The following is a 27,983-nucleotide window of genomic DNA, read 5'->3' as shown; positions in this document are numbered from 1 at the left end:
AATTTATGTAAGCTCACCATCCTTGATTAATGTAAACTTTAGAAAACATGTAGAAAGCACAAAAATGCATATCTAATTTTACTTCTTCATGAATATAGGCCTGCAGGAATACTGAAACATAAGGGCATGGTTTTAAACAGAAAAATGATCAGCAGAAAATATTTGCAGAATGTTATTACATCAGTCAACCATTTTACAAGGATTCATCTTGTTTTCAGAGCTTAAGAGATGTGTTCACAGTGAATCTAAATCTCTTCCCTTGGTTGCTTGTATGTCGGGATTTGTCACTCTCCCCATAAACAAAATTGATTCTAGAGGGGGAAAAAAAAACATTTGTTAAGAATTTCTGGAGAAAATAGCAATAATTATTTTTCTTTATACTTTATGTAATATTTATAGAAAATAGAATGTAATATGTGTAATAAATATATAAATAAATAATATATAAAATGTATATTACATGTAATATTTTCCTTCTTGAGGCAATGTCTAAAAACAAAACTGTCTTTTGTCTAAAAGATGTAATTAGGTCATTATTTATGCATTTTCTGGTAACTTGGCAGAGGATTAACACAACACCTTGTCATGGCTAATGCATCAGTTTTTTTAATGTATCAAGTTTAAATTTATATATACATATATGAAAGCAAAGGGAGAAAAAGGTGAGAGAGAAGTGTGCTTCTAAATTTAGAGGCTCTGCCAGCAAAGAAGACATAATAAAATGGTGACAGGAGCAGTAAAGTTTGGGATCTATGGCAGCAGCCTTCTTCCTTTTATGCACAGAATAAAAGCCTCAGGGTTAAAAACTCAGCTTCTCAGATCTCATCCTTTGCCCTGAATCAAAGCTTACTTCCCTATTAAAGACAATATTTTCATACCACTAGTGCTTTCAAATCCTCACCAGGATGATGTAGCATAGAGCCGAAATGCAAATACCTGTTTTCAGCCTTGTTTGCAAGCTAGAAGAGAAGAAGGAATAGAACACACACACACACACACACACACACACACACACACACACACACACACACACATCCCAGAGGTGTCAAACTATTCACCCCTTTCCACCTGGGCATCCAGATCAAATGTCAACATTCTTAACCTTGGTGTAGTTCATTTATGTTACTCATATAGTTACGGTTAATTGGATAAAGATACAGTTTCCAACAGATTTTATTGATTTTTAATTTCTTTTTTTTAATTGGGCCATGTCTGGCTTATTTGCCATGGAATGATTTATCTGCGTAAATCATTACAATCAATCACATCTTGCCTGTGAATATAAAAATTATTATTGGAAGAAGAAAGAAAACAAATCCCTCAACTTTTCAGGTAGGAAAACACAGTTACGTTTGCCAGAGTGGATAATACATTTAGTCACAATAAGAACCAGAAGTAAAGTTTCTGTCTGTAATCCTAGATACTCAGGAGGCTGAGATATGAGTATCACCATTCAAAGCCAGTCCAGGCAGGAAAGTCCATGAGACTCTTATCTCCAAGTTACCACCATAAAGGTCAAGTGGACCTGTGACTCACATAGTAGAGCTCTAGCACTTGAGCTCAGGGACAGTACCCAGTTAAAACCCCAGGAACCAGCAGTGACTTTGTAATGTCATGGCATGAAATGCTTTGAAGTGCCAGACTTTGAAGTCAGGCCCCATTTTACCACGTGAACCCCATTTTACCACGTGAACCCCATTTTAGAATTGAACCCTGAGCCAATCAGATTTGTACCTGTGTCCTAATCTTGCTTGCTTGAACACCTGATTGTTGTAACCTTGTTCTTTGCCTTTATAAGCCCTGTGTAATCACAGCTCGAGGCTCCCTCCTAACCTCCACTGTGTCGGTGGGTAGGATGAGGCCCGAGTTGCAGCTCGCTTAATAAAGCCTTGTCTTGCTTTTGCATTTCGGAATGTCTGAGTCTCGGTGGTCTTCTTGGTGGTGGTCTTGCGACTTGGCACAAGAGCTTCTCAGAAATATTTTAAGCGGATTCTTTCTTTTCTTTTCGTTTCTTTTTTTTTTTTTTTTTTTTTTTTGCCAGTCCTAGGCTTGAACTCTGGGCCTGAACATTGTCCCTGGCTTCTTTTTGTTCAAGGCACTCTACCACTTGAGCCACAGCACCTCTTCTGGCCTTTTCTATATATGTGGTGCTGAGGAATCAAACCCAGGGCTTCATGTATACAAGACAAGCACTCTTGCCACTAGGTCATATTCCCAGCCCCAGGGGGGTAATTTTTTTCAAGACGATTGAAAAATATAGTTGAAAAATGAAAATACTCAGAAGTGCATAGCATTACACAAATGTGATTTGTTCTAGACTTTTTCATTTGTTTCTTTCATCAAATAAGAACCAATTTTTTTAATTGAGCCCTCATACAGTCTCCAGTGCAGTCACTACTAAATTGGGTAGATGAATACCCAATTAGCTGGGTACCAGTGGGTCACACGTGTAACTTAGCTACTCCAAAAGCAGAGATCTGAGGTTCAGAGTTTGAAGCCAGCCCAGGTAGGAAAGTCTGTGATACTCATGCCCACTGAACTACCAAAAAAGACAGAAATGGAGCAGTGGCTGAGGTGGTGGAATCCTATCCTTGAGCAAAGGGAAGCTCAGGGACAGCATACAGGCACTGAGCTCAAGCCTCAGGACTGGTACAAAAATAAACAAACAGATAAATCAATCACTAAGAAAACAAATGAATAAGTAAGTAAATAAAATGTTTCTTGACCTAGCAACAAGGTTTTTTGAGGAAGCAGGCTAAAACAAATAATTATTTTTTTCTACTTCCTTCAAAGTTGTCTCCTATATTTAATTTATTTTATTTATTTATTTATTTATTTATTTTGCCAGTCCTGGGCTTGGACTCAGGGTCTGAGCACTGTCCCTGGCTTCTTTTTGCTCAAGGCTAGCACTCTGCCACTTGAGCCACAGCGCCACTTCTGGCCGTTTTATGTATATATGGTGCTGGGGAATCGAACCTAGGGCTTCATGTATATGAGGCAAGCACTCTTGCCACTAGGCCATAATTCCAGCCCATATTTAATTTTTAAAAGAAGCCATACCATATCCCCATTAGATGAAAGCAACCTTTGCCTCCAGGTACTAAAATATACAGCATAATCACAGCTAAGGGTTAGAATAAAAGATTTCTCTCTTTCAGTCTGATTCTTCCTTCCACATAGGATCTGATAGAGTTCTAAATACAAAATCTTGTATTATGTGTAGAATTCTTTTAGTTTCAAGATCATGATTCATTTCTTTTTCAGAAATGGCACATTTGATGTGGACTCTTTTACAGTTTCTTTTTCAAAGACTAGGAAGCTGGCTTAAATCCTTAGTGTAGAAATAGAAAAACATGTTCTTTATTTTCCTGGAAATTTAGCTTAGAGCTTTAAATAAATGTGCTGCAATGAACTACTCACATGGGAGGAAATTCAAAATTGTATAGAAAGTTTAAACAAGAAGACTTGTTTGGGCAAAAGAAAAATTTAATGCGCTAAACCTAAAGTCACGTAGCTTAATATTTCAGAAAGTCAACCAAATGTTTTATGTAAAGCAAGAAATGATTTAATAACATACTGTGGTGCTGAGCCACAATCTCTACTGCTTTAAAATTTTATTGATTTCATTTACAACCGAAAAATAGATAAGTCACTGAATTTATATTGTTTTCAATTAATAGTCCATTCTACATTTTATGTCACAATTTACAGCTCCTAATAAATGACTGACCAATCCTTTTTAAACATACTTTAGGGGTAACCCAAGTTTAGAATGTCTTATTACAAAAATGATCATAAAACTAGAGAAACTGTCAATAAGGTCAAACAGTCATGAAGTTTCACAAATAAAATACATGGATTCTTTGGGGTTTTGAATTTTGACTGCTATTTAATAGAAAGCTATTACATACCCTTACAATGTAACAGTCCATCCACTTAGGAAACAGGGCCAAGCAGAATTATTTTAAATGTCAACAAATATTTACTTGTGCAGTGATGGCCGGGGTAGAGTCACATCTTTTGGTTCTCTGTATTCAGTGATCATATATTGTTTTCAGTGATCATGTATTCAGTGTAACAAGCGAGAGTTATTCAAGGACTAAAGGTGAATAAGTCAAGTAATATTCTCAGATGACATTTTAATGCAGATATCATCCACTATTGGAATTGGTGTGATGTTAATGCAATGTCAATGATTTCGCAATTATTCCACTGTTTCCATAATGTAGTTTTTAAAGGGGTCAGTTGTAATTCCATGAAGATAGTAAAAAGAGATTGAAGTATGAGGAGGAAAGACCAAAGGTAATGGGTAGACAAATGAAGAGAGGAACACATGGGGGGAGAATACAGTCATATATTCAATGCGTGTCCTGTGAAACAAGGAAAATTGAGGGGGTGTGGGAGATTTGGAAGGATGGAGGAAAATGACAAAAGGGGTGAAATTGATCAAGGTGAATTGTACATGCATCATGCTCACCAACTGACATACTGAATTGTGACCCCTTTATACAACTGTCTGAAGCTAAAGAAAAGAAAAAATTAATCATATTGAATAACACTTAGTAAGCCAATATCTATATTTCTAGTTGATCTGCCAGATTCCAATTCTGAGATTAACTCTGATTCTTTCTAGAAACTTTTCAATTCTGCCTTATTTTACTCTATGATCCACACATTTATATGTATTGATTTATTAGTAATGAATGCATAGTTTGGACAGGCCTCACTTATTCTTTAATTTAGTTCTATGGGGACAGTATTCACATTAGGTTAAAATATAAAATAAGGAAAGTGTGCCTTAGGGAAGATAAGCAATTTATCTTAATCATTAAATGAGCAGCAGCTGGAGCCCACATCTGACACCAGATCTACATGCTCAGCCTCTGGAGACATCCATGTGTTCTGGAAAACATTTTGCCAAATTCTGGGTTGAATGAGATAGGACTTCTCCTATGGTTTGTCACTCTCACATGGATATTATGTCTGCCACAGTGTCCTACGTGTAATCCAATTTCTGGTTTCTTTTAATTTTTTGTCATAAAACCAATTGCTGAGACTTCAATCAAGACAGCCTGGATTTCTACAGCTTGGCACTAAGTTGAATGGCAAAGAGTTGCACTGCTTCTTCTTTATTCCCTTGTGTATCTAACTCTGTCATCCTTCTACCAGCTGCCTAGATTAGACCATGATGCCTGGCTCCTCTATCCCCTGCAGATCCTAAACTAGAAATGTATTCTTCTCACAGTTCCATAACTCTCAGTCCCCACTCTCATTGTGCCATCATTGAAACAGAGTCAACCTTCCTCCCACTTTAGCTTTACCATTTTCTAGTTACATTCTCTCAAGCAAATATTGACCCAGGAACAGTCTTAGCTTTAGAGATGGAAACATAACATGTCTACGCCATGGAGTAAGTCATTATTATTATTTTCCCATTCCAGGCTCTCACTACCTCTTAAAAAACATCTAATACATACTTAACAAATATGTACTTACCAAATACCTATTGAAAGGACAAATATTTCAGATGTGGACATAACTGGTAACTTAAGCAGTAGCTCCAAAAACTTTTTTTTTAAAAAGTTACCTGTTGGGTTATTCTTCACAATAAACAGAAATGGATGATTTGCTATAAATCGAGCTTGTGTCAGACTCATGATCACTGGGAGGTGCATGCCTACAAAAAAAGAGGCCTCCATGATTTGGGACATCCATAACGCAGATATAGGCACAATACATTTGGTAGAGAGTTCTTTTGGAGTAGGAAGCTAACATTTTCTAAACACAAAAAAATTGTAATAAATTAAAAAAAAAACCACAGTGAAGATTAAGTATTAGATCATTTGTGGAATAATTCTAACTTGGCATTTGTAATGACTAAAGATGAAAGCCAGATTCTAAATTCAATTTAGTGGAATCTGTTGGAAAAAAAGTTATATACGACTGATTCATTTTCTACTCGGCTTTCATTTGCATCATGTAATTTATTCTTATACTGTTTCAGTTTTTAATTCATCTCTAGACATATTTGCACTTCATTTCTCTTTTTTCGGGTTTATGGTAATCACATCTGAGTTTGAAATTACTTATTTTCCACTTACTTTTCTGATATCATTCTGTTAGTTCTGTTTTTACGATTTATGTTGTCAATGTATAGGAGATTTTTATAACAAAATTAGAAGCAGAGATTTTCCAGCCTTAAAATTATTTATGATAATACTTCACAACATGTTGTTTCCCTATGGCATCTGGATGAGAAAATTGAGATGTATAGGTAGTTTTTCATTCTAGATTAAGTATTTTTCCATTCAAATCAGGTACTTTTTTTAACTGGTAAGGCAATGATTTTCTGTATTTATTTTTCAGATGCAAGAAAAAGCAATAGAATTTAAAATGCAACATCAGTAATATGACTTAAAAGTTACTCCTCTATACAAAAATGTCAGCCCTGTGCTGCACAGATTACAAGCAGACATGGGCTTGTGTTTGAATGAGGGAGATACATCAGAAATCCCCATCAGTTTTACTCCTGCTCTCATTAGCAGTGGATATTTGGACAATTTGTTCTTGAGCAACTCCTGAGCAGATCCTTTGGAATTCAGATACACAGGCTGTCCTAGGGCATAATACTGTAACGTCAAGATGATCAAGGTGCTACAGATCCTCATTTCCTTCCCTGAATGATGGTTATGTCCTATATCATTCTACATTTATAACGGGAGGCAATGGACAATGGCAGATATGGCTGCAAGCCTGAAGACAGGAAACTTGGCTTTAGTTCAAACCCTGTGGTCCATTTATAGCAGCACAACATCAACCAAATCCCAACATATGGATGGATCCCTACCTCAACTGTGCAATGAGAGGCTCAATCAGAGACCTGTAGAGACCCCTCCAGGTCTGTGGAAGAGTAGTTGGAAAAATTACGTATGAGCCAGAAACCTCATCCACATGAATACTTCTGATTTCTCCAAGGCTTGATATAATCCACCTCCTAAAAACAAAAGGTGTGTGTGTGTGTGTGTGTGTGTGTGTGTGTGTGTTTGTGTGTGTGTGTGTGTGTGTGTGTGTGTGCATTATGTGCCCCCAATGGAATTTGAACTCAGGAATCATTCTTGGTAGGCAAATGCTCTACCACTTGAGCAATGCCCCCAGCCATGTGCTTTAGTATATATATTTTTTTCAGATAGGGACCGGTATTTTTGCAAAGGGCTGTCCTCCAAATGTGATCCTCCATCTACAGACTCCCATGTAGATGGATTTATAGACAGGAACCACTAACTGTGATTACAGGTGTGAGCAACTGTCAGCCAGCATCTGATTTCTTTTAAGTATTATTTTCATACATCGTAGTTATTACTTAAAATGTCATTTGTTAGAGAAGTGCAGTAGAGAGGAATGGCTCATAACCAGGGATCTCCTGGTGAGTGGAAAATACAGATTATCCATCACAGGTGTAGAAGGAGGCTGGACATAGCTGCAATTCTAGCAAATTCTCCCTGAGGCCCATACAGCTTGTTTATGCACTGCTTTGGAGGTAGCAGGGCAGAGAGCAAGCCACAATGTAAGGCTGGCTCTTAACCTTGGGTTGAGAACCTCACTGGACTCACTTAGAAACTTAAAAAGATATTTGAATTTGCTATTACCCCCAGAGATACAAGTTTAATCATTTTAAAGCATAGTCTGTGCAGAGGATTTTCATATGCCACTAATTTTGTGTTCTATCAAGAATCAATTAGAATGAAGAATCATTTGGTGTAACAGGAATTGAAATTAAATACGATTAAATGTGATTCAGCACGATTAAATGCAATTATTTAAAAATGAGCATTTCTAAATAATAATGATTTCATATTTAAGTCCCAAAGGTTGTCTCCACATGTCTCATCTGTGAATTTCCAATTTCCAAATGAGAAAGTATTAATAACTCATGCGCAACTTCTACCCCAATCCCTTCCCTGCTACTTTTCTGCATTATGCTGTGACTGCATAGCTGTATGAACAGCAAAGGCAGTCCACGCACATTGTCTTGTTTTCTTCTGGCCTTGTGCTGCACAGCAGAGACTATGTGATAAGAATATGGCAAAATGACTAGTTCTCCTCCTCCTCCCTCATCTTCCCTAGCTTTTCGAGAAGCCATTGGTCTTACCTGTTGATGTCACAGCTTCACTACCATCTTCATTTATCTCCAAGAAAATTTTTTGCATGACTTTGGAAACATACACTTCAGATGAATCTGATGGAAAACATACAAGAGTATTTATAAATTCAAACTAAGAGTATTCTTTTTTATGTGCTGGATTCACTATACTTCCCAGTAAACAAAAGAATAAGGATCAAAAGAATGAACTCTTTCCTCTTTAATTAGTTTACTAATTAAAACTCGCAGTGATAGCTTGTGCCTGTAATCCTAGCTATTCAGGAGGCTGACATATGAGTATCATGGTTCAAAGCCAGCCCAGGATGAAAAGTCCTCATGACACTCTGAGCTCTAATTAACCACTCGAAAAGCAGAAGTGGTGCTGCGGCTCAAAATGGTAGAGTACTAGCCCTGAGCAAAAGAACTCATGCAGGGACAGAGCCCCAGCACTGATTCCAAGCCCCATGACTGCCAAAAAATAAAATAAAATGCTTCAGATTTGGCTGTGGCAGAACTGACACAAACAGAGAGATAGAAAAGTCAACTTTCCCCCATTACGAAAGGTAAATGTAGAAAGATATAAGCCTCAAGTCAGATGTCCTTTAGGTAAAACATTTGAATAGATACAGGGCTTTGCCTTCTTAGTTGTGATCTATAGACAGAAAGATAGAGGCTTTCCAGATTTGAATGAATCCTACCCTATGCTTCTACCTCAAAGCCAACTTGCACGTTAAAGCTTGCATTCATTTCTGATATGAATTCAAGACAGAATTTTATGTTCCCTCAGACTTGTGAGGCTATGAAAACATGGAGCCTATGTGCCACCTGCTACACTTTGGAACTGTGGACTAAGATGTGATAAAAATGTTCAGCATAAGATACTATCCTTACAACATTTTGTTCTGGTGAGGACTCGAGCTGAGCTAGAGTATCTCAGTAGAATTGCGATGTGCATAAGTATCCTGGTATATGACCTTGTAAGGATTATCTTCATAAGTGAGGAGCAAAGCCATGGGTTGAGAATCATGACAAGCTGGCTTTGCAAGATGAGATAAACCTGGCAATGTTCCTCAAAGCATCATTAGACACATGCACTAGAAACCATGTCCTGTCAGCAGTGGCTAAGGCTATTCTATTCCAGGCCAAATAAATAAATACATACCTACATAATAAATGACAGAACCACAACTCAAATTGGTAACCTAAGAGGAAAACAGTAGAAACTCTTGGACTTTTATTCTTGTCTCTGCTCAACGCTCTTCTGTACTTTCTTATCTGAAGCATTTTGGAGGTACTTTCTTGAATCTGCTTGTCAAAGGCGATATATCGAAGTCACACACTGCTGAGAATGTGTGGGTTGAGTGGCTATTTGAAAGTCTGAAGTATATTGAGTGAGATTTCTACGGCCGGCAAGAAGTGGGAGAGGAAGAAGCGTGTGAAAGTGGCTAGTTTTATTACAAATTGGAAAGTGGTGTGCAGCCACATGTCACAGTGTGGAAGGCTGACTACCCCATCTGGGGGCGGGGAGCATAGTGAAGGACTCACACCTGTCTGTCACTGCGAGAACAAGCAAGTGCATCAAGAGTGAATATAATAATAAATGTGGCTGACATGCATAAGCCATTCACCCTCTCCACCAGGAAGTCTTCCTTCTGCCCATCTAAACACAAGATTGATGAGTGATAAATTAATCTAAATACCTCTCTATGGTCCAGGTATTCATATAAGAATACAGAAGACTTTTTCTTGTCTCTACATCTGGGTTTATCGCTGGTTAATTGGAGATAAGAATCTTTCCAATTTATCTGCCCAGGCTGGCTTTGCATCTAGAGTCTCAAATCTCAGCCTCCTTAGTAGCTAGGTTTATAGGTATGAGCCACTGGGGCCTGGCTCCTTCAGTTGTGTTTTGAATGAATAAGAACCAAAACAAAGAGGAGTAAAAGACTTTCTTGGCATTATTGTTCAAGTGAGCAACTTAACCAGGCACAATTCCCCAGGTGCAAGTTAGTATGAAAGTTCTGTCTCCAATTTGTCATTAGCCCAAAGGACTCTTTTTAGTCTGCCAGTTGAAGCAGATCGCATTCATTATCTAGTAGTTTGTGGATGGTTGCCTATTTCATGGGCTCTACTAACACTGAATGAATATTTTCAAATTAGTTTATCAGAGCTTTATTATCCCTCTTTACATGAGGAAATCAAGGTCTTAATTCCCACATTTTAGACAAGGAAATACAAACAAGGTAGAAACAAAATCCCATGTAACAATTTTACCTATTTAGTTTCATTGAAATTATGGTTAGGAAACCATTAGGAAATTTTTTTTTTGTTTTTATGAATGATAGTTTTAAAAACGCAAAGCAGTGCCATTTATACACAACTCTACGTGATTATAATATATATTCACCAATGGATGTGCTTGCTGGTTAAATACTCTTTCAGTTTTCAGATTAGTCAGGTAATACAGTGGAAAGAAAATAAATCAACATGACAATATAAACATTATTTATCACATTACCTGTTATGCCAGAAAGGTCACAACCACCACTAAACATCTCAGTCACATTCAAAAAATACAAAGCTTCCTTGAAGTCTAATTTTTGTTCTATGTTAAATCTGTAGGAAAGAATGAAGAAAAGTAAGACATTGCACACATTTGCTAACAAAATGCTTTCTCTTCCATATAGAATAAATGACCTGGAAGAAACTATATGGTGAGATTGCTGTGTTTTCCTTCCTCCAAATTATATTTTCTCAAAATTCATATCGTTTTCCCTGCATCTATCCATCAGTTATAAGTTGCTAAAAGTCTTGCTTCCTAGAGAAACGGTTGGTGGGAATGGAATATTCTTTTTTGTGTGTTTATTTTTGAAGTAACAATTACCTAAAGGTACAATTCTGACTTGTCATTTCTTAGGTTCTTCCTAAGCAGTGTGAAGTTTTCCTCTAGCCATTCAATGTGCTCAAGTTTTTCGCAACATATCAAAGACAAATCCTGGTAAATGTCTATTATAGTATAGGTAGAAATATGAGTTGATAACCCTCACACAAGATGGTTGGCTACTGAAAGAAATTGTTGATACCAAGAGGACTGCTGATTCAGAGAGGCTTTGATAGCTGGTCCTTCATCCCATCCACCATCAGAATTGGGGTAACACTCTTCCTTCATGTATGCAGGAATTGTAAAGGGGTAGACGACTGGAAGGTTGGAAGGGAAAGGGAACCTTCCTTTCAAAGGAAAGAAAGGATAAAAGAAGAGATGGGGAGGGGTTCTTCACTTCTAATGCAAGAGCTTTAAGTTGGGGCTCCCACACCCAGCTCACTTCTTTGTTCTTAGAGTTTATTTAGCCAGAGAATCTCAAAGACCCTCTCATTTATGATCTTCTGTAATGTCAAAGGGAAAGCAGTCTCTTAATTTCATCTTGTCATTTAAATACAAGGAGACAAACAGTACAAGAAATGTATCCAAGGCCTAACGTATGAAACTGTGACCTCTCTGTACATCACTTTGACAATAAATAAGATAAATAAATAAATACAAGGAGAAAAGAATGAAGACTCTTTCATTTCATAGATGTTTGAGTCATCAGCATTCTAAAGGCACATTGCAGATTTTGTCCAAAAAATGGGCAAGAAACAAACATAGCACCCCTAAACAAGGGCCTGAGTCTGTTTCCCACATCCGTAGACACTGCTGACTAAGGAGGTCTGTCTACACCCTGCCAGGTGCTGGCCCCGTGTTCCATGTGAAATGCAACATGATACTTCTGAGGGATTTTACCTGTTTCTATCATACTCATTAAACTGAATGGAATATAGACCTTTCAAAGTGACAACTATATAGTCCAAATTGGGCTACTTTTAGTATAATAGTGCAATAAATTTACGATAATGACAAGAATATTGCAAGACTTATTACAAGTCCTAATAATGTCTAATCATCACTGGAAAGTCATTTAAATAACTTCCCCACTCATAATCTAGCCCAAAGCAACCTACAGCAATAGAAACGCATTCAACTGTTTAATAAAAGTATAATCTGCAGTCAAGTTATAATTACCCCTAATTATTGGAGCCACAAATAGCCATATACAAAATTACAGTTCTATGAATTAGGCATGTAACATAAAACTTTAATTTTCACAAAAATATTATTATTACTATTGCCATGAATAGGTAGGAGAGCAGAGTTTTCAGTAGGTTGACTTCCAGGCCCAAAGTCAAGAGTGATATTAGAGCTATGATTTAAACTCGGGTCCATTTGAAGTCAAAGTTAATGTGCTGACTGCACTGCCTTCTAATCAAAATGTAATTCCAAACCACCATCTCGATCAATATAGGTAGCATCACCTTCCAAAGAGCATGAGGCCTCATAGTTACTGCAGCTGTGTTTAATCTACTCCTTTCCTTGATCCTCCACTGAAATTGTTAAAGGAATAGCCTTTGAAGGGAAATAAATGAGCAACAAAGATGCTGGCTAGAGAAATAGCAATTAAATAATCAATAAATGAATTTTGGCATAGACACACAGTGTCTAATAACTTAAGAGATAGTAGTAAAATTCCTAATGCAACCATTATGCCGAGGTAAGTCTCACTCATGTGAAAGCTAAAGAAAATGAAGGAAAACAACCCACATTTTGGGTTAAACATAGAATTGTTCCTGGTGTCCAGGCCTTTCTGTATATTAGTGCTGTTCACTCTTCTTTATACCCAGAGTTCTTGTTTATTGAAAAACAAAAGCCAGGTCTCTCTCTCTCATTATATGAAATCCCGTTTCATACAGAATAGGCTTGAGCCATTCTTGCATTATTCTGATCTGGAACTATCCTTACCAATTCTATACAGCAACCATTAAATAGACATGCTAACTCCATTAAGAAGTTAAATGTTTTATAGACATGAAAGTTACTTGTTTGTTTGCCTTATTTGTTTGGACTAAATGATCACTAGTTTTTAATGACACAAACCTGGAACTCACTAGTCAGGCTAAGATTGATTTAATATGATCCTTTCTCTCCAATCTCTGGAATGCTGGGGTTACAGGTATGTGGCAGCATGCCTGGCTCTATCATCACTTTTTACATATATATTAGCTTACTCTCAGAAAGTGTTTTTCTTCTGGAATTATGGTTTGAACTCAGGGCCTCTCACTTAATCAGTTCTCTGGCTTGACTGACATCTATCAATCACTCAAGCCACACCTCCAGTCTAGCTTAGTGCTTCTTAATTTAAAGAGGGAATCCCCCAGTCTTTTCTGCTCAGACTGTCTTTGAACCACAGTCTTCCAGATCTCTGTTTCCTGAGTGGCTATAATTACTGAAATGAGCCACCAGAGGCTGGCTCAGAAAGGTTTGCGGGTTGTTTCACTTTTTAGTGTATAGAGAGGAATCTGATATATTGGAAGAATATGATACTCTTTAACCTAAGAAAGTTTAATTTCTAAGATATTTGTAGGATCTCATATTGTGTTTAGACAAAGTGATAAGATTATTTAAGCTGATATTCAAGTACAAGAAAATATCTAAAATTAGATATCTAGTAGGTTACAGAAAGATCAGAAACACTAGCTAGCCCTATAGCTTTTTTAGAGTATACCTATCCTGAATTAAATCTAAACTAGTTGTGCATTATCAATAAAGGAAGGGTAAGTACCTTGTAAATAGTAACTTAATTACCTAATAGTAGCGTGGTCCTAATATAGCTTGGAAAAAGCCATCTTAGGATAATTATTTCTCTTGTTAGGGCTTAAAATTTTGTTACAAACGAAAGTTTGTTTTACAGCAACACAGGCTTTAGTATAGCATGTGTAACTGATTGAATTACATATCTGCCCTGTACTCATATTCATATGTTGAAGCCCTAAAATTACTCAGCATCTTATAATTTGGTTTTGTGGAAATAGGTTCCTTACATTAGGCTATGGTCATATATGGTCATATTGGATTAGTGTGGGCCCTTAATCATATGACTAGTGTCATTATTACATCTGAGAATGCCATGTAAAGATGAATGCATAAGACAATGCTAAGTGAAATGAACTCCATGTTATGGAAACGAGGGATATATCACTGTTGTAATTACTTTCAACATGCCATGTGAAACCATAGCTTCTGTTGTTGATGATCCTCTTGTATCCCCTTCCTGTGGTCGTACCTGCACTATCACTGTATCTTATCTGAGTACATTGGAAACTGTATATACTGCTATTAGAACTAGGAAAGTGAAAGGGAATACCAAAATTGAGAGACACAGGATAAAAAGACAAACTACTACAAAAGCAATACTTGCAAAACTGTTTGGTGTAAACCAACTGAACAACTCATGGGGGGAGAGGGAAAGGGGGAGGGGGGAATGAGGGAGGAGGTAACAAACAGTACAAGAAATGTATCCAAGGCTTAACGTGTGAAACTGTAACCTCTCTGTATATCACTTTGACAATAAATAAGACAAAAGAAAAAAACAGATGGCAGGGGACAAGAACAATGGAGAATAAATAATGAGGTGATAAATCTACCAGCCAAGAACCTCCCAGGATGACTGGCTCTTGCAGAACTAAGAAGAGATAAAATCCATGCTGCCTGTGATCTCAGAAACTGTGTGGCCCCAAAGAATTCTTGACTTTGGACTTTTAGACAAGAAACGGGAAAGAATGGATTTCTGTTATTTTAAATTGCCTAGTCTATATTTTCCCCTTATATTGCTATTTTTCGTAGTATTTCTAAGAAACTAATGCAGTTGCTTAACCTATTTCAATTTTATAAAAAATCATCATCTCTCCATTTGAAGACCATTATACATTCTACAACAGTCATGGCTGGCACCTTTATCTTTGCTATCAGCAGACTTTCCAGAGGCTTTTATCTATATTACAAGGTATGGCTACCATAAGGCAGTACCACAAATTGGGTGGCCTAACATCGGGGATTTATTATTTCACAGCTGTGAATTCTAGAAATCCAAATACAAGGTATTTGCTTCCTTGGTTTCTTGGGGCAGCTCTGAAGGAAGGCTACATTCACTCACTTTTTCTTGGCTTACATATGGCTGTCTTTTCCCTGCCTCTTTGGGCCCTTTTCCTGCTGTGTTCATCTCTGTGTGCCAATTTACCTTTTCTGTAAGGACAGCTTGCTGTAGTTTAATTCTTCTATAAAGACATTGTCTTCAAGAGAAATCACCTTCAAACTATTGGTGTTAGCACTTCCCCGCAGCAGTTTGGGAAAAATACAATTCAATTCCCAACAGTTGGAGCCGGGAGGAATTAGAGAAGTGAATCTACACCATGAGAGTAATTACATGCGAGATGCATTGATAGTTTAGAGCATAATAAGACCAACACAGAGAAGTTTCTAGGCTACAGAAGCCTGGATGGATTTATTGATCGTGAAGCATTTCCTTGGGAATCTCTAAAAGTGCTAGAGAATCACAAGTCTTTATTTCCTGTTCAGTTGTGTTTGGGTATCCTCCACTTTTGTTGGCACATTTATTTTTTAGGCTGCAAAGCTGCATATGGATTAAGTGTGGTTATCATTATTTGCATTTTTTGTTGAGACTCCTTAGAGACCACACAGACCATATACAGTACAGTGTTCAAACACAGTTGATTTTTACACAAAAACAGTGAACTTCCAAAATTTATATTCCACTTTTAAAAGTTTTATTTCTTTTCCTTTGTTGGGGGGAGGAGAAGGAACTAAATTTGGAAAGATAAATATTTTGATTTAAAATTCAATTATTTAAAATTCAATTATTTAAATTTCAATTATTAGAAGGAAAGGTATCTATCACAGAATGAATTACATCCTCAGCATTTGACATGTAGTAGCAACTAAAAAAGTCTTTGGGGAAAAAATAGATAACATCCAGGGGGATACAGAAGTAATACAGAACTACAAGTGAGGTTAGAGTTCATGAGTCAGTGTTCATGTCAGTTCAGAGACAGGAATAGGGGAAAATAATATTTCTTAGAGAGCAGAAGAAGACAAAATTCTGGTGATAGGAATTAAGTAGATATTTTTATTTGAGGACAGAAAAGAAAAGGCAGAGGAAAGAAGAAAGAGAGAACAAAAGAATGGAAGAAATGGAGATAGAAGAGAGAGAGAAAAAGAGTGGGAAAAGAGAAAGAGAGTTGAGGTTGAGAGATTTTAAACAACATATACAATAAAAGCATGAAACTTTTTTGAGAAAATAAAACAGGTGCTTGGCACTATTTGGATGAAAAAGGTAGGAAAAACATATGACACCACTTGGAATACCAGAGAAATGACTAAGATCGAGAAGTAAAAGTGCAATGATATATTTTCCTTAAGAAGGAAGGCTGAAAGGCTGAACATGTAGCTTCATGGTAGAGTGATTGCCTAGTGTGCATGCGGCCCTAGAGTCAATTCCTTGAGTTACAGAGAAGGAACAGAAGATGTTCTAGTATTATGTGATTTGGGCAAAAAAAAAATTTTTTTTTTTCAGAAAAACAAGGAATCATGAGCTCCAACCTTCACAAGACTGGAAATATCTGGTCCCTAGAACTTTACTCCTCCCCCAAATCAGTCTTACTGGAACAAGAGTAGCTCATTAAAAGGATAAAAACAAGTCAGGCACTGGTGGCTCACACCTGTAATCCTAGCTACTCAGGAGGCTGAGATCTGAGGATGCAGGTTCTAAGCAAGCCTGGGCAGGAAAGTCCACAAGATTCTTATCTCCAATTAAGCACCAGAAAATTGGAAGTGGAGCTATGTCTCAAAGTAGCAGAGAACTAGCCTGTCTCTCTTTCTCTCTCACTTTCTCTCTCTGGTGTTTGTAAAAGTTAAGATGAAGAGAGCACTTAATTATTAGCACCCATTCTTCACCCTATAGCTTACCCTATCTTTTAGAAACATAACATTAATGTTGAGACAAATACTCTACCACTAGGCCACATTCCCAGCCCCAGCATTAATACTGATAGCCAATACTTCCTAAAGTAATCCTTTGTAGGTTGTGTCAACTGCCAAAAGATTGACCTTGACAATAAAATTAATATTAAAAATAGATTGACCATAGGATTCCATTTGTAATTCAAGAACCAGAGTATGTATACCAACCTTGGAAGGGCCATTTCTACTTCCTCCTCTTGCATCTCAGAGGACCATTTCAGGATTTGATGAGCAGTAATTCGTTTTTCTACTTCCTCCATGCTGACATCTTTTGCAGGAAGAACAATGATTAAACTAAAGTCATCACCTTTATAAGGCAATTCCAAAACCTCATATTTCATGGAGGATTCGGAAAAGTAGCCTGCAACAGGGAATACAAAATATTGAGTATTTTGGTAATAGTCAAAGCAAGGTGTTAGGTTTGAAAACTTCTCATCTTACCATATTTTGTCTTCGACTGAGCCATCATCATTGGAATTTTGACGGTTGAACCATCTTTCTTAGTAAACTCCATCAGTTGTGTGTTTTCCTTTCTGAATTTATGTTTCCATTCCCCTTTGAAATAAATAGCATTCACCAGGACAAGGCGTGTCAGAGGGCCAAAATCTTCCTTTGAAAACATATTTTTAATTTTTCCTGGAAAGGACAAGAAATATACATCTGTGACTCAGTGGAACTGCTTTGATTAAATGAAAGCAAAAGGTCTTGGGCAGGAATATGTTGAATAGGGTGCATCTTAGTAATTATGAGAGGAAAGAAAAGGCTGTTACTGAATATTTTACTAAGAAATAGGTGTAAGTGGGATTGTGCTAGGAGGCAACAGGAGATAATGAAATTGTTTAGGCAAATTGGACAGAGTAATGGATTCTAGTTTCAAGGCTATTTGCATCAATTGTTTCCCAGCCAGAAAGAACGAAAACCAAGTATTTCTTTCTGCATATTTACTGGTATTTTCCAGACTTCATTTCAAGGCTGTCCAGAAGGCCCAGTGTATCAGAAAGGTTAATGGCTCATCCAAACTTGCAAGCACTCACCAGTGCGTGGAAAAGAGCAAGAACAACCACAAATGCTAGTATGGTTCCTTTCCCAAACAAGCAGTCTCATGTCTTTGCATAAAATTGTTAATAAAGAGGATGAAGCCTGGTGCATTCCTCCTTTGATGTGCTTACAAGCACTCCTTACCACTCCTTCTCAAGTTATGTTTCCCTACAGGGGCTACCCATGAGCAGAAACATCCTCCAAGATCTTAAGTTGCTATAGTGCAATGAATAATCAAGCAAAGAAGCCACCATTAATCAAGGGCCTGCTTTATGCTGTTCCTTCACATTTGTTTTTATGAAACCTTCCAATAACCCTGGCACGTTTTCTTAGTACCTACATTTTCAAGGGGATATCTAACTTGTAATTTTTTTTTGGCCAGTCCTGGGGCTTGGACTCAGGTCCTGAGCACTGGCCCTGGCTTCCTTTTTTTTTTTTTTTTTTTTTTTTTTTTTTTTTTTTTTTTTTTTTTTGCTCAAGGCTAGCACTCTGCCACTTGAGCCACTTGAGCCAAGCGCCACTTCTGGCTGTTTTCTGTATATGTGGTGCTGGGGAATTGAACCCAGGGCCTCATGTATATGAGGCAAGCACTCTTGCCACTAGGCCATATCCCCAGCCCTCTAACTTGTAATTTGCTAAACGTTGAACTCCGAGATCTGCCTGACTTTCAGGTTATAACTTCTCTCTTTAGTCACTTTGGAATTTCTGATAACTTCTGTTTAAAGTTCAGACTAGACTGCCAAGTTTTTTGATAGGACTTAACATTCATTGGTAAATATTAACGTGTTCAATGCCAATGTACTAATAATTAGTGACAGCATCTGTGAGAAAGAAAACATTTGGGATTGACAGATCTAACTTCCCCTTAGGCAAAATACTCATAGTTGAACAAAAATCAATGTTTGGTGGAAACTATTAATATTAAAAGTATTGTATTATAAGTAGGAACCTCAAAAATAGTGAAAGAAGCAGAATACTTCTTTTCAAAGCAACTTACTATTTCTCTTAGCTTTCCATGTTTGTATTAATTTAATTAAATAATAGGAGATTTGATCCTTTTCATCTTTAGTGGAATGGAGAATTGGTCATTCTTTAAGATATTAAAAGCCAGGCATACGGTGGAAAATAATGATGGAATGATAATGAAAACTTTACCATCTGTTTTGCTTTCTACCCAGGCATTTATTGTCTCTGCACAAACCATTGCATCCAGAAAATCCACCAGTTCTGTAGAGCTCTGAAAAAACTCCTTGTTGCCATGGAGATATTGTTCCTTCACAGAGAATCCTTCTTGAAGGTAGAGGGCACTGGCAAGATTAAATGTAAATTCTTGTTTTTTCTCTGAGCTGGCAGAGAAAAATGACTTCAGTGCAGAAAATTCTTCTCCTGAAAAATAATTAGAATGTATACTGACATATTGAACAACATAAAAACAACAGCTTTTAAGCTTTGCTATCTAAGCATTCCTGATTCATAGAACATGTTTTTGTACTCGTAGGTATAACGATCTTAACTTAGCATAAATATTCCAAGTGTCTATGTCTGGGAAAATATGTATGTTGTAGGAAAATCAGCTTTGTATGCAAGAAAAAAGAAAAACCACATAAACCTAAAATTTGCCAAACGCAAGAAAATGCATTTATTGGCTAAAGAAGAGTCCTGTTTAGAGTTCGCTCAGGTTTAGTTGCTTTAAGTTTAGTATCTCATTCTTTTTGCATCATATGCACAAATGATATTCATGAAAGAGGAATATTAATGAATGTTGATGGGGGGTATGACAGTGATGAATGGTCCTTTCAAATGTAATTTTTATCTCAGCATAAGAAAGCATTGCTCTCTGAGCAATTTTTCCTGTCCAGGCCTCAAAATCACAAAGTAATCCATATAATTATCTGTAGAGATAGGTAAAAATCAGAATTTCCTACTTGTTTGGGCTCACAAATATATATAGTTTATCATTCTGAAGGAATAATAAAAATCTTTAACTCTTCCAACTATAGCTAATAGCCAAATGAATCAAGAGTCAACTAAAAGAATCACTACTGGCCTATTATTTATTGGTGGGGTTAAGAGGGATATGACTAAGGCATGTCCATGCCAATACGTTCCTAAATAACTTCAAGCTCACTGTCAAGTCACAAATATTGCTCATTTACTTCTGACTTAATCATGAAACTCAATAACTCAGGTACTTTCAAATAATGAGTTTTTTCAGAATCATTATATTCTCAGTTAAATACCATTTCCATAATGTAAAACTTGGTTGTATTTAATCTCTGTTGAAGAAAACATCAACTGTCTACCATTAAAACTCCACTAATAAGCTTTTTTGTCCCTTGAAGTGATGTCTTACTTTACTAATTCTTTTTTCTCTTTTAAAAATTGTTTTATTGTTACTGCAAAGGTAATGTACAGAGGGATAACAGTTACACAAATTAGGTAATAAGTACATTTCATTTTTATTAATTTACTTTATTGATATTATAGAGGTTATATACAGAGAGATTACATTACCTGAGTGAAGTAAGAATAAAAAAATTACTGAGAGGAACTTGCCAACAGATACTTAATGCAAATAAGGTACATAGGTATGCTGATGATCACATTTTTTAATGGGATGCAAACATCCTATAGGGTATCTTGGTGCAAATAAGACAAAATAAAACACCAGAAAGTGGGTACTTGAAAGGTATGGGGTAGGGTCAATGGGAAAAGAGGTAGACAAATGAAGAGGGGAAAAAAGAGGAGAGTGCAGTTAAGAATTCAACATCTATAATATTTAGAACAGTTAGGGAAAAGGTGGGGTAAGGAAGAAATGGGTGAGTATGTTGAAGAGGATGACATTGATCCAGACATATTGTATTATGCTTTGTTAAATAGCAAAATAAAAAATTAAAAACACAGACTATAAGCTTACATGAAAATAAAGAATGAGTCTGTCACTTTGGGCTCCTATATCTTGTGCAGCTGAGTGGAGGCTACGTTCCAGTCTCTACCTCACTTGCTGTTCTGGTGTTCTTATACAGGTGCAATCTGTATATCCTTATAGGAGGTTTTGACAGGTATATTGCATTGTATTTCAGACTTCAAGACATTTTATTCATTGATATAGAGACAACCACACCAGAGACTTTAAAAATAAAAATGTACTTTTATAGGCTTAGACTTGAATTCTACATTTTTTTTTACAACTCAGGAATAATTCATACAAGGAAGGGAAGAAAGTCAGTCTGCTTTACCTGTTGATGCAATGATAGCAGATGCAATTTCTTATTACCATTTGAGGCTTGAAAAGAAATATCTCAGTTGTTGAGGGTTTACAGAGAAGATTTCCTGAGCAAAGACAGTAAACCTTCTCTAAAAGAATTAATTAAGGTCAGAAATGAAGAGACAGAATTTGAAAACAACTTTCAGGTCAGAAACAAGGTGACAAATTTTGAACGTAATTTTCCAGAAATTTGTAATTTATGAACATCTTGGAAGAAATTTGGGGAAATAAAAGGAGGAGAAAAAAATAGTTCTAACTTATTTGTCAGAGTAAATAGGTTTATGTTGTGTAAGATCTAGGATGAGGTAACTAACAGCTCCCCTTTGATAAATCTCTGGACTTGGAAGTCCATGAACAACTGTCACCAAGAAGCACAAGTTTTGAAGAGAATGTAAAGTTATCTGCCTTATATATGTGATTTAATTGATAGGTTAATGACCTTATTTAGCACTGATGGAAAAGAATCCATATGCATGACTCTCGATAAGCAATAGGAACCAGTAGCCTTCGCTCCCTGAAATACAACTGTGAAGAAGGCAGGAGATGGTGAGGAGTAACAGATCTTTGGTGGGACTTGTGCTTGGTTGATGAAGACACCATTCCTTGAGCCACCCCACCCCCCAGCTATTCTACTTCTTCTGTCTTCCTTTCATTTATATTGTGTGCCCTTTTTAAAATTTTCCTTTTGGTTTTATGTTTTCATAGTTTATGCTTCTACCTCTATTGAATTTTAACATGTTTCTTCTATCTGTGACTCTATGTGTTAAGATGTAATAGAGAGCTGTTACAGTAAATTTAGTTAAAAATATTAGAGGGTTAAGGCTTAATTCTCCATATATTCTCTTTCAAGAAAACCTATTTTCTTACTACTTTTATTGTTTATAAGCCTCACCAAATGTTCTATTTCAGTTATCTCTGGCCAAAGAGCTTAGGTCTGTAAGGGCAGAATCATATGTACCAGACAGTTATCAAGACAGATATTAATTGAGATGACCTAGTCTCAACTGAACGAGATGACACACGTCAACAGAGTAGTGTCTGCTACGCAGTGTGGATGTTTGATGCATCATTATGATGATGATAGTGACAGTGGGGTTCAAAATCCACAGTCCTGTGATCCTCTGCTGTGACTAACCTAAACCTGTGCTAATTACTCCCTATGAGGGAGACCATAGAGTCCATGTTTCTTTGGGTCTGGCTCACTTCACTTAGTATAATTTTTTCCAAGTCCTTCCATTTCCTTACGAAAGGGGCAATGTCATTCTTTCTGATAGAGGCATAAAATTCCATTGTGTATATGTACCACATTTTCCTGATCCATTCGTCTACTGAGGGGCATCTGGGTTGGTTCCAGATTCTACCTATGACAAATTGTGCTGCGGTGAACATTGTTATGCTGGTGGCTTTAGTGTGTTCTTGTTTGTGGTCTTTTGGGTAGATGTCCAAAATTGGGGCTGCTGGGTCATAGGGGAGTTCTATGTTTAGTCTTCTGAGGAATCTCCATACCGCTTGCCAGAGTGGCTGAACCAGTATACATTCCCACCAACAATGAAGTAGGGTTCCCTTTTGGCCACATCCCCTCCAACACTTATTATTGTTAGTTTTCTTGATATATATAGGACATTCTTACTGGGGTGAGATGGAATCTCAGTGTTGTTTTGATTTGCATTTCTTTTATGGCCAGTGATATAGAGCACTTTTTCATATGTCTCTTGGCCATTCAAATTTCCTCATCAGAGAAGTCTCTTTTTTTTAAGTCTTTAGACCACTTGATGAGGGGGCTGTTGGTTATTTGCGGTTTTGTTTTGGAGGGATTTAATTTTCTTAGTTCTGCATATATTTTAGATATGAGGCCTTTGTCTGTTGTATGGCCAGTAAAGATCTTTTCCCAATCTGTGGGCTTTCTGTTTATCTTGCGAGTTATATCCTTTTCCCTGCAGAAGCTCTGCAGTTTGAATGCATAAGATAATGCTAAGTGACATGAACTCCATGTTATGGAAACAAGGGCTATATCACTGTTGTAATTACTTTCAACATGCCATGTGAAACCGTAGCTTCTATTGTTGATGATCCTCTTGTATCCCCTTCCTGTGATTGTACCTGCACTATCACTGTATCTTATATGAGTACATTGGAAACTGTATATACTGCTATTAGAACTAGGAAAGTGATAGGGAATACCAAAATTGAGAGACAGAAGATAAAAAGACAAATGACTACAAAAGGAATACTAGCAAAACTGTTTGGTGTAAACCAACTGAACAACTCATGGGGGGAGAGGGAAAAGGTGAGGGGATAAGGGGGGAATGAGGGAGGAGGCAACAAACAGTACAAGAAATGTATCCAAGGCTTAACGTGTGAAACTGTAACCTCTCTGTACATCACTTTGACAATAAATAGGAAAAAAAATCCACAGTCCTTCATCCTTCTGTTTCTCTCTATAATCTAGCCATCTGCAGTAATTTTGATTTCGGGGGCTTTTAATTTTCTTAGGCTATATTGGATTCATATTTACATGCATTTGTAAATATTAAATTAGTTTTCAAAATGGCATTGTATGACTTAAATGTTTCTGTGTGTGATGTGGGATTTACTGAAATTAGTCATGATATTTCTGGAATAAAGTGGCCTTATTACTCATTATTCACAGAGGCAAATGCTTGCAAGTCACTAACCACCATCTTTTCTGTACCCTTCCCACCCTCCCTCCCTCCCTCCCTCCCTCCCTCCCTCCCTCCCTCCCTCCCTCCCTCCCTTCCTTCCTTCCTTCCTTCCTTCCTTCCTTCCTTCCTTCCTTCCTTCCTATTTCTTTCTTTTGTACTTTCTGTTCCAAGAGCGGGACACAAACTCAGTACCTGACATTTTGCTCATTAGCTGTTGTTCTACAGTCTGAACCATGCCTTCAAGAGAGATATAGATAGTGCAACTGAACTCCCAAATCAAAAATTTGATGTTTGCTCTTGATAGTTCTATGATTTGAAGTAAAAGATTAAAGATGGAAAAGACTGAAGTCCAGATCACTGTGGAAGTTGGAAGCAGGAGATGGCCTGGGAGATCTTTCAAATGCCATGTCAGATGCCAGCTCAACTTTTTCCACAGAAGACTTGGGGGGAGACCTCCACAGAACCACAAGAGGCTTCTGGTAATTTAAATGCTCATTTCAAATTACCCTCTGAAGCTATTAAATAAGCTCTTAAAGGCATGAATTGATGTTCTGCTAGATCTCTTGGTTGGGTGGGAGTGCATTATTTTGATGGTAATATAAAAACCAACCTACTAAAGAGGGACTGAGGAAGTGATGTTACTCCACAAAAGGAAATGACGTACAGTGATTTGAAACTATGTTTTGAAGTCATGTGGTGGTGGCTCACTCCTGTAATCCTAGCTTCTCAGGAGGCTGAAATGTGAGGGTTGATGACTGAAGCCTGCCCAGGCACAATGTCTGTGAGTCTCTTATCTTCAATTTACCCAAAAATGCCAGAAGAGGAGCTCTAGATCAAGTGAAAGAATACTAACCTTGAGCCAAAAAGCTCACAGTGCCTAGGCCCCGAGTTCAAGTCCCAGGACTGGCACACACACACACACACACACACACACACACACACACACACACACACAGAAATTGTGTTTCGGAATGACCACAACATAGTAGGGGTAATAGAAGAATAAGTATGCATATTACATATATAAACACATAAAATGCACATAGAACATAATCTCAATTAACACTGGTAAAAACAAACACATCAGAAAATATCAAGACTATATCTGTGTAGATATAAATTTCCTATTTCTTTTCTTTTCTTTTGAGATAAAATCTCACTATGTAGCCAAGGCTGCCTTCAGTTTCATGATCCTCTTGCGTTAGCATTCCTAGTCCAGGGACTATAGACAATGATCTACTACATGCCCTGCTTGTGTGGATACTGATTTCTTCACAACTTATTTACAGTGAAAGAAGGACAGATGACTGAAAATGACTTAGACTTAGAGGTCTCCATTTTACTATTGTTGTTAGACTTCCTGTGTTGGTTTTCCCTTGTTCACATTTTGTGACTCTAAGTTTCTCTCTAATATTTACAAAACAAATCTTAGTGCATAATATCTGCTATAACTAGTTGCATACAAGCCTCACCAATTGAGGTTTCTGGAAGCTTTAAAGCTTGTCTTATCTGTTGCTGTGCTTTTCCTTTTGCTCCCAGTTGCACCATTCCGAGAAGGACAGTTGCTCCAAGAGGGGAAAACACAATGTTGTTCTCCTGAGATAAGCAAATTGCCTGATAAAGATCCACTGCGAACTCCGCGTTTTCTTGAGCCCAGGTTCTTGAAGCTCCACTTCCAGAAGAAATCAACAGGAAGCCGTACCACAAGATCTTATCCATTTTGACTTCTGCAGGGTCTTTAATTTAAAAGTTATAAGATTTCAAAATTGAGTTTCTCATACTGAACTCACCAGACGAATTTTCCTCTACTAGAACTTTCTTTCTCATAATAACTTATTACCACAGAAAAACGCTCAAATGCCAGCTTTCTGACTAAGCATCGTCCAATGACAAAAACACTCCTTTGATAGTGGTAATTTTTTAAATCTTCCTTCAAAACTTAATGTACAATACATTTTCTGTTTCTTAAAATCACAGGAGAAACAATCATTTTAAAACATTATCAATGAAGGACAGTATTACCTGTAAACACTTATAGCATGCCTCTCTCTATACTTTCCCAGAGTTTTAAGTGAGATATCTATAAATGTAATGTCAAGAAAAACCTACAAAAGGTACTCTACAAAGTTTTATAGTTTTATTTTTTTGAATCTAAAAATATTTTTATAGTCTTAGTAACAGAAATGAAATAAAAACAAGCACATTCCACATGATTTTGAGTGCATAATACTGCAAATTAGTGTATTCTAAGAAACTTGAACAATTGAGCCAGCTTTACAGTAGGTTTTCTTACCAGGTGTGGAATCTCCCTTCTGTTGGGTAAAAAGGCTATCTCATACATTTACAAAGGAAGATAAAAGAAGTATCAAAAAGATGTAAAGAAGCAAAAGAATCCTCAAACACAAATGGTATAATCATAGCAACAGAAAAAGAAAACAATTTGAAAATCCAAACGACAATTTGACCAAAAACAATTAAATATGAGAATAGCAAGAAGTGGAGAGTATAATTGACTCATATGGTGAACACCGTAGTAACATAAATAGGAAATTCCACCATCTAAGGATTGAGCAGAATTTATTTTGCAATGAAATCAAATGTTTAGTAGATTACTAACTCGGAGTCCTCATGAATTCTGATTTTATTTTACAAATAAAACATGCTAGTGAATATTTACTAGAAAGTAATCCTTTAATGGAATGGAGTTAAACTGTTAAGAATAACTTTAAAGAAATGGATAACTACATTTCTAGTGTTTTGAGGCCCTTTGGGCCAGCATGATACATACTTGTATAAGAATTATTAAAAAACATTACTAGTTCTAAAGATTACTTGTAGTCAAATGATCTCTAAAACTAAGCTGTGAAGTCATAATTTATATATGTCTAGTTATTTTTATTATAGCTAGTTAAATTCTATTTGTTTAAACTTACATTTTTGTAAAGGGAAAAAAATAAAATGCAATTCAAAGCAAACAGTAGAAAATAATATGTTGGTAAATTGTAATCATCAATGAAATTATCCATCAAGTTTTCTATTGAGTATTAAATAAATACATTAGGTTAAGAGCTCTTTATGGGCAAAGTAAATGCCTATTCTTATGTTCTGATATATTCAATTTCTCATAATATTGCTGACCCAAATATCTGTCTGTAGCTATGTAAGTAGTCAACATTACACTTAATTTTAAATCAAGGTGTGACCCATCAGGTACATCTTTAGACATTTGGTTAATACTAGGATATACTAAGGCATATCATACTGTTAATAATTTTCAAAGTTAAAATTTACACTTTTGCACATCCTCTTCTCCGTGCACATTTGTAAGTACTTAATAAACCGTAACCTCAAACAAATAAACAGATTGAAAAGTTTAGGAACCATCTTAGTTTACATCAACATTCCTCAGAAAGCACAAAGTACTGGGAACTAAACAACCTGACAAAAAGTTCCACAACCAGTTTAGAGTGAAGTGCTTTAAGAAGAATTGAAGCCATGTGTTAATTTAATATAGCCAAATGATTTGGGCATCAAAGTGAAATCAAATACCATTCCTCAACTAAATACACATAGCCAATTTTATTACCTAGATAATTCATCCACAAACTACTTAATTTTAAGGTACTTACCCCCTCAATTCACTTCTGATTCTTTGCTGGAATATAGTAACTACAATGTGTGCTTACAAGGAAACATCTGTCTGTGGAACACCTTATCAATCAAGGCCAACTTTGCTTATCTTGAATATGGCTTGATTAATTTGTCTGGAATCAGAGCAGGTGTTCACTAGATTTGCATGTAAGGACTAGCATAAGCAAGTTAATGATCAACAGTGAAGCATGAAAGAATTGAGAAAGAAAACAATAGAGTATCATTAAATTTATATTAATTTCTCCTTTGTTATTTGACTTCCTTTTAAAGATAGAAACAGAACATGGAAGAATGTGCCAGCGGTTGTAAATTGGCTGG

General features: G+C 36.6%; 1 protein-coding gene across 1 annotated transcript; it reads right to left on the bottom strand.

The window, feature by feature from the left end:
- Positions 1–234: 234 nt before the first annotated feature.
- Positions 235–25,733, bottom strand: Serpini2 (serpin family I member 2). Its single transcript, XM_048346018.1, has 8 exons — positions 25,487–25,733; positions 19,239–19,469; positions 17,487–17,681; positions 17,214–17,406; positions 10,656–10,753; positions 8,150–8,236; positions 5,588–5,677; positions 235–311 (listed from the first exon to the last, which is right to left on the bottom strand). Exons 1-8 carry the CDS (start codon positions 25,731–25,733, stop codon positions 235–237), a joined length of 1,218 nt encoding a protein of 405 aa, XP_048201975.1.
- Between the last annotated feature and the right edge of the window lie 2,250 nt (positions 25,734–27,983).

Source organism: Perognathus longimembris, chromosome 5 (genome assembly GCF_023159225.1).
Source record: "Perognathus longimembris pacificus isolate PPM17 chromosome 5, ASM2315922v1, whole genome shotgun sequence".
NCBI classification, from domain to species: domain Eukaryota; kingdom Metazoa; phylum Chordata; class Mammalia; order Rodentia; family Heteromyidae; genus Perognathus; species Perognathus longimembris.
This window is presented reverse-complemented; position numbering and strand designations above follow the sequence as displayed.

Excerpts from the sequence above, each read along its gene's own strand:
- Serpini2 (XM_048346018.1), bottom strand. The coding sequence starts at position 25,733 with ATGGATAAGATCTTGTGGTACGGCTTCCTGTTGATTTCTTCTGGAAGT. Across the intron at positions 19,470-25,486 it reads GCTTCCAGAAACCTCAATTG|GAGAAGAATTTTCTGCACTG; the intron begins GTGAGGCTTGTA and ends ATTATTTTTCAG. Across the intron at positions 5,678-8,149 it reads TGAAGCTGTGACATCAACAG|GCATGCACCTCCCAGTGATC; the intron begins GTAAGACCAATG and ends CTTTTTTTGTAG.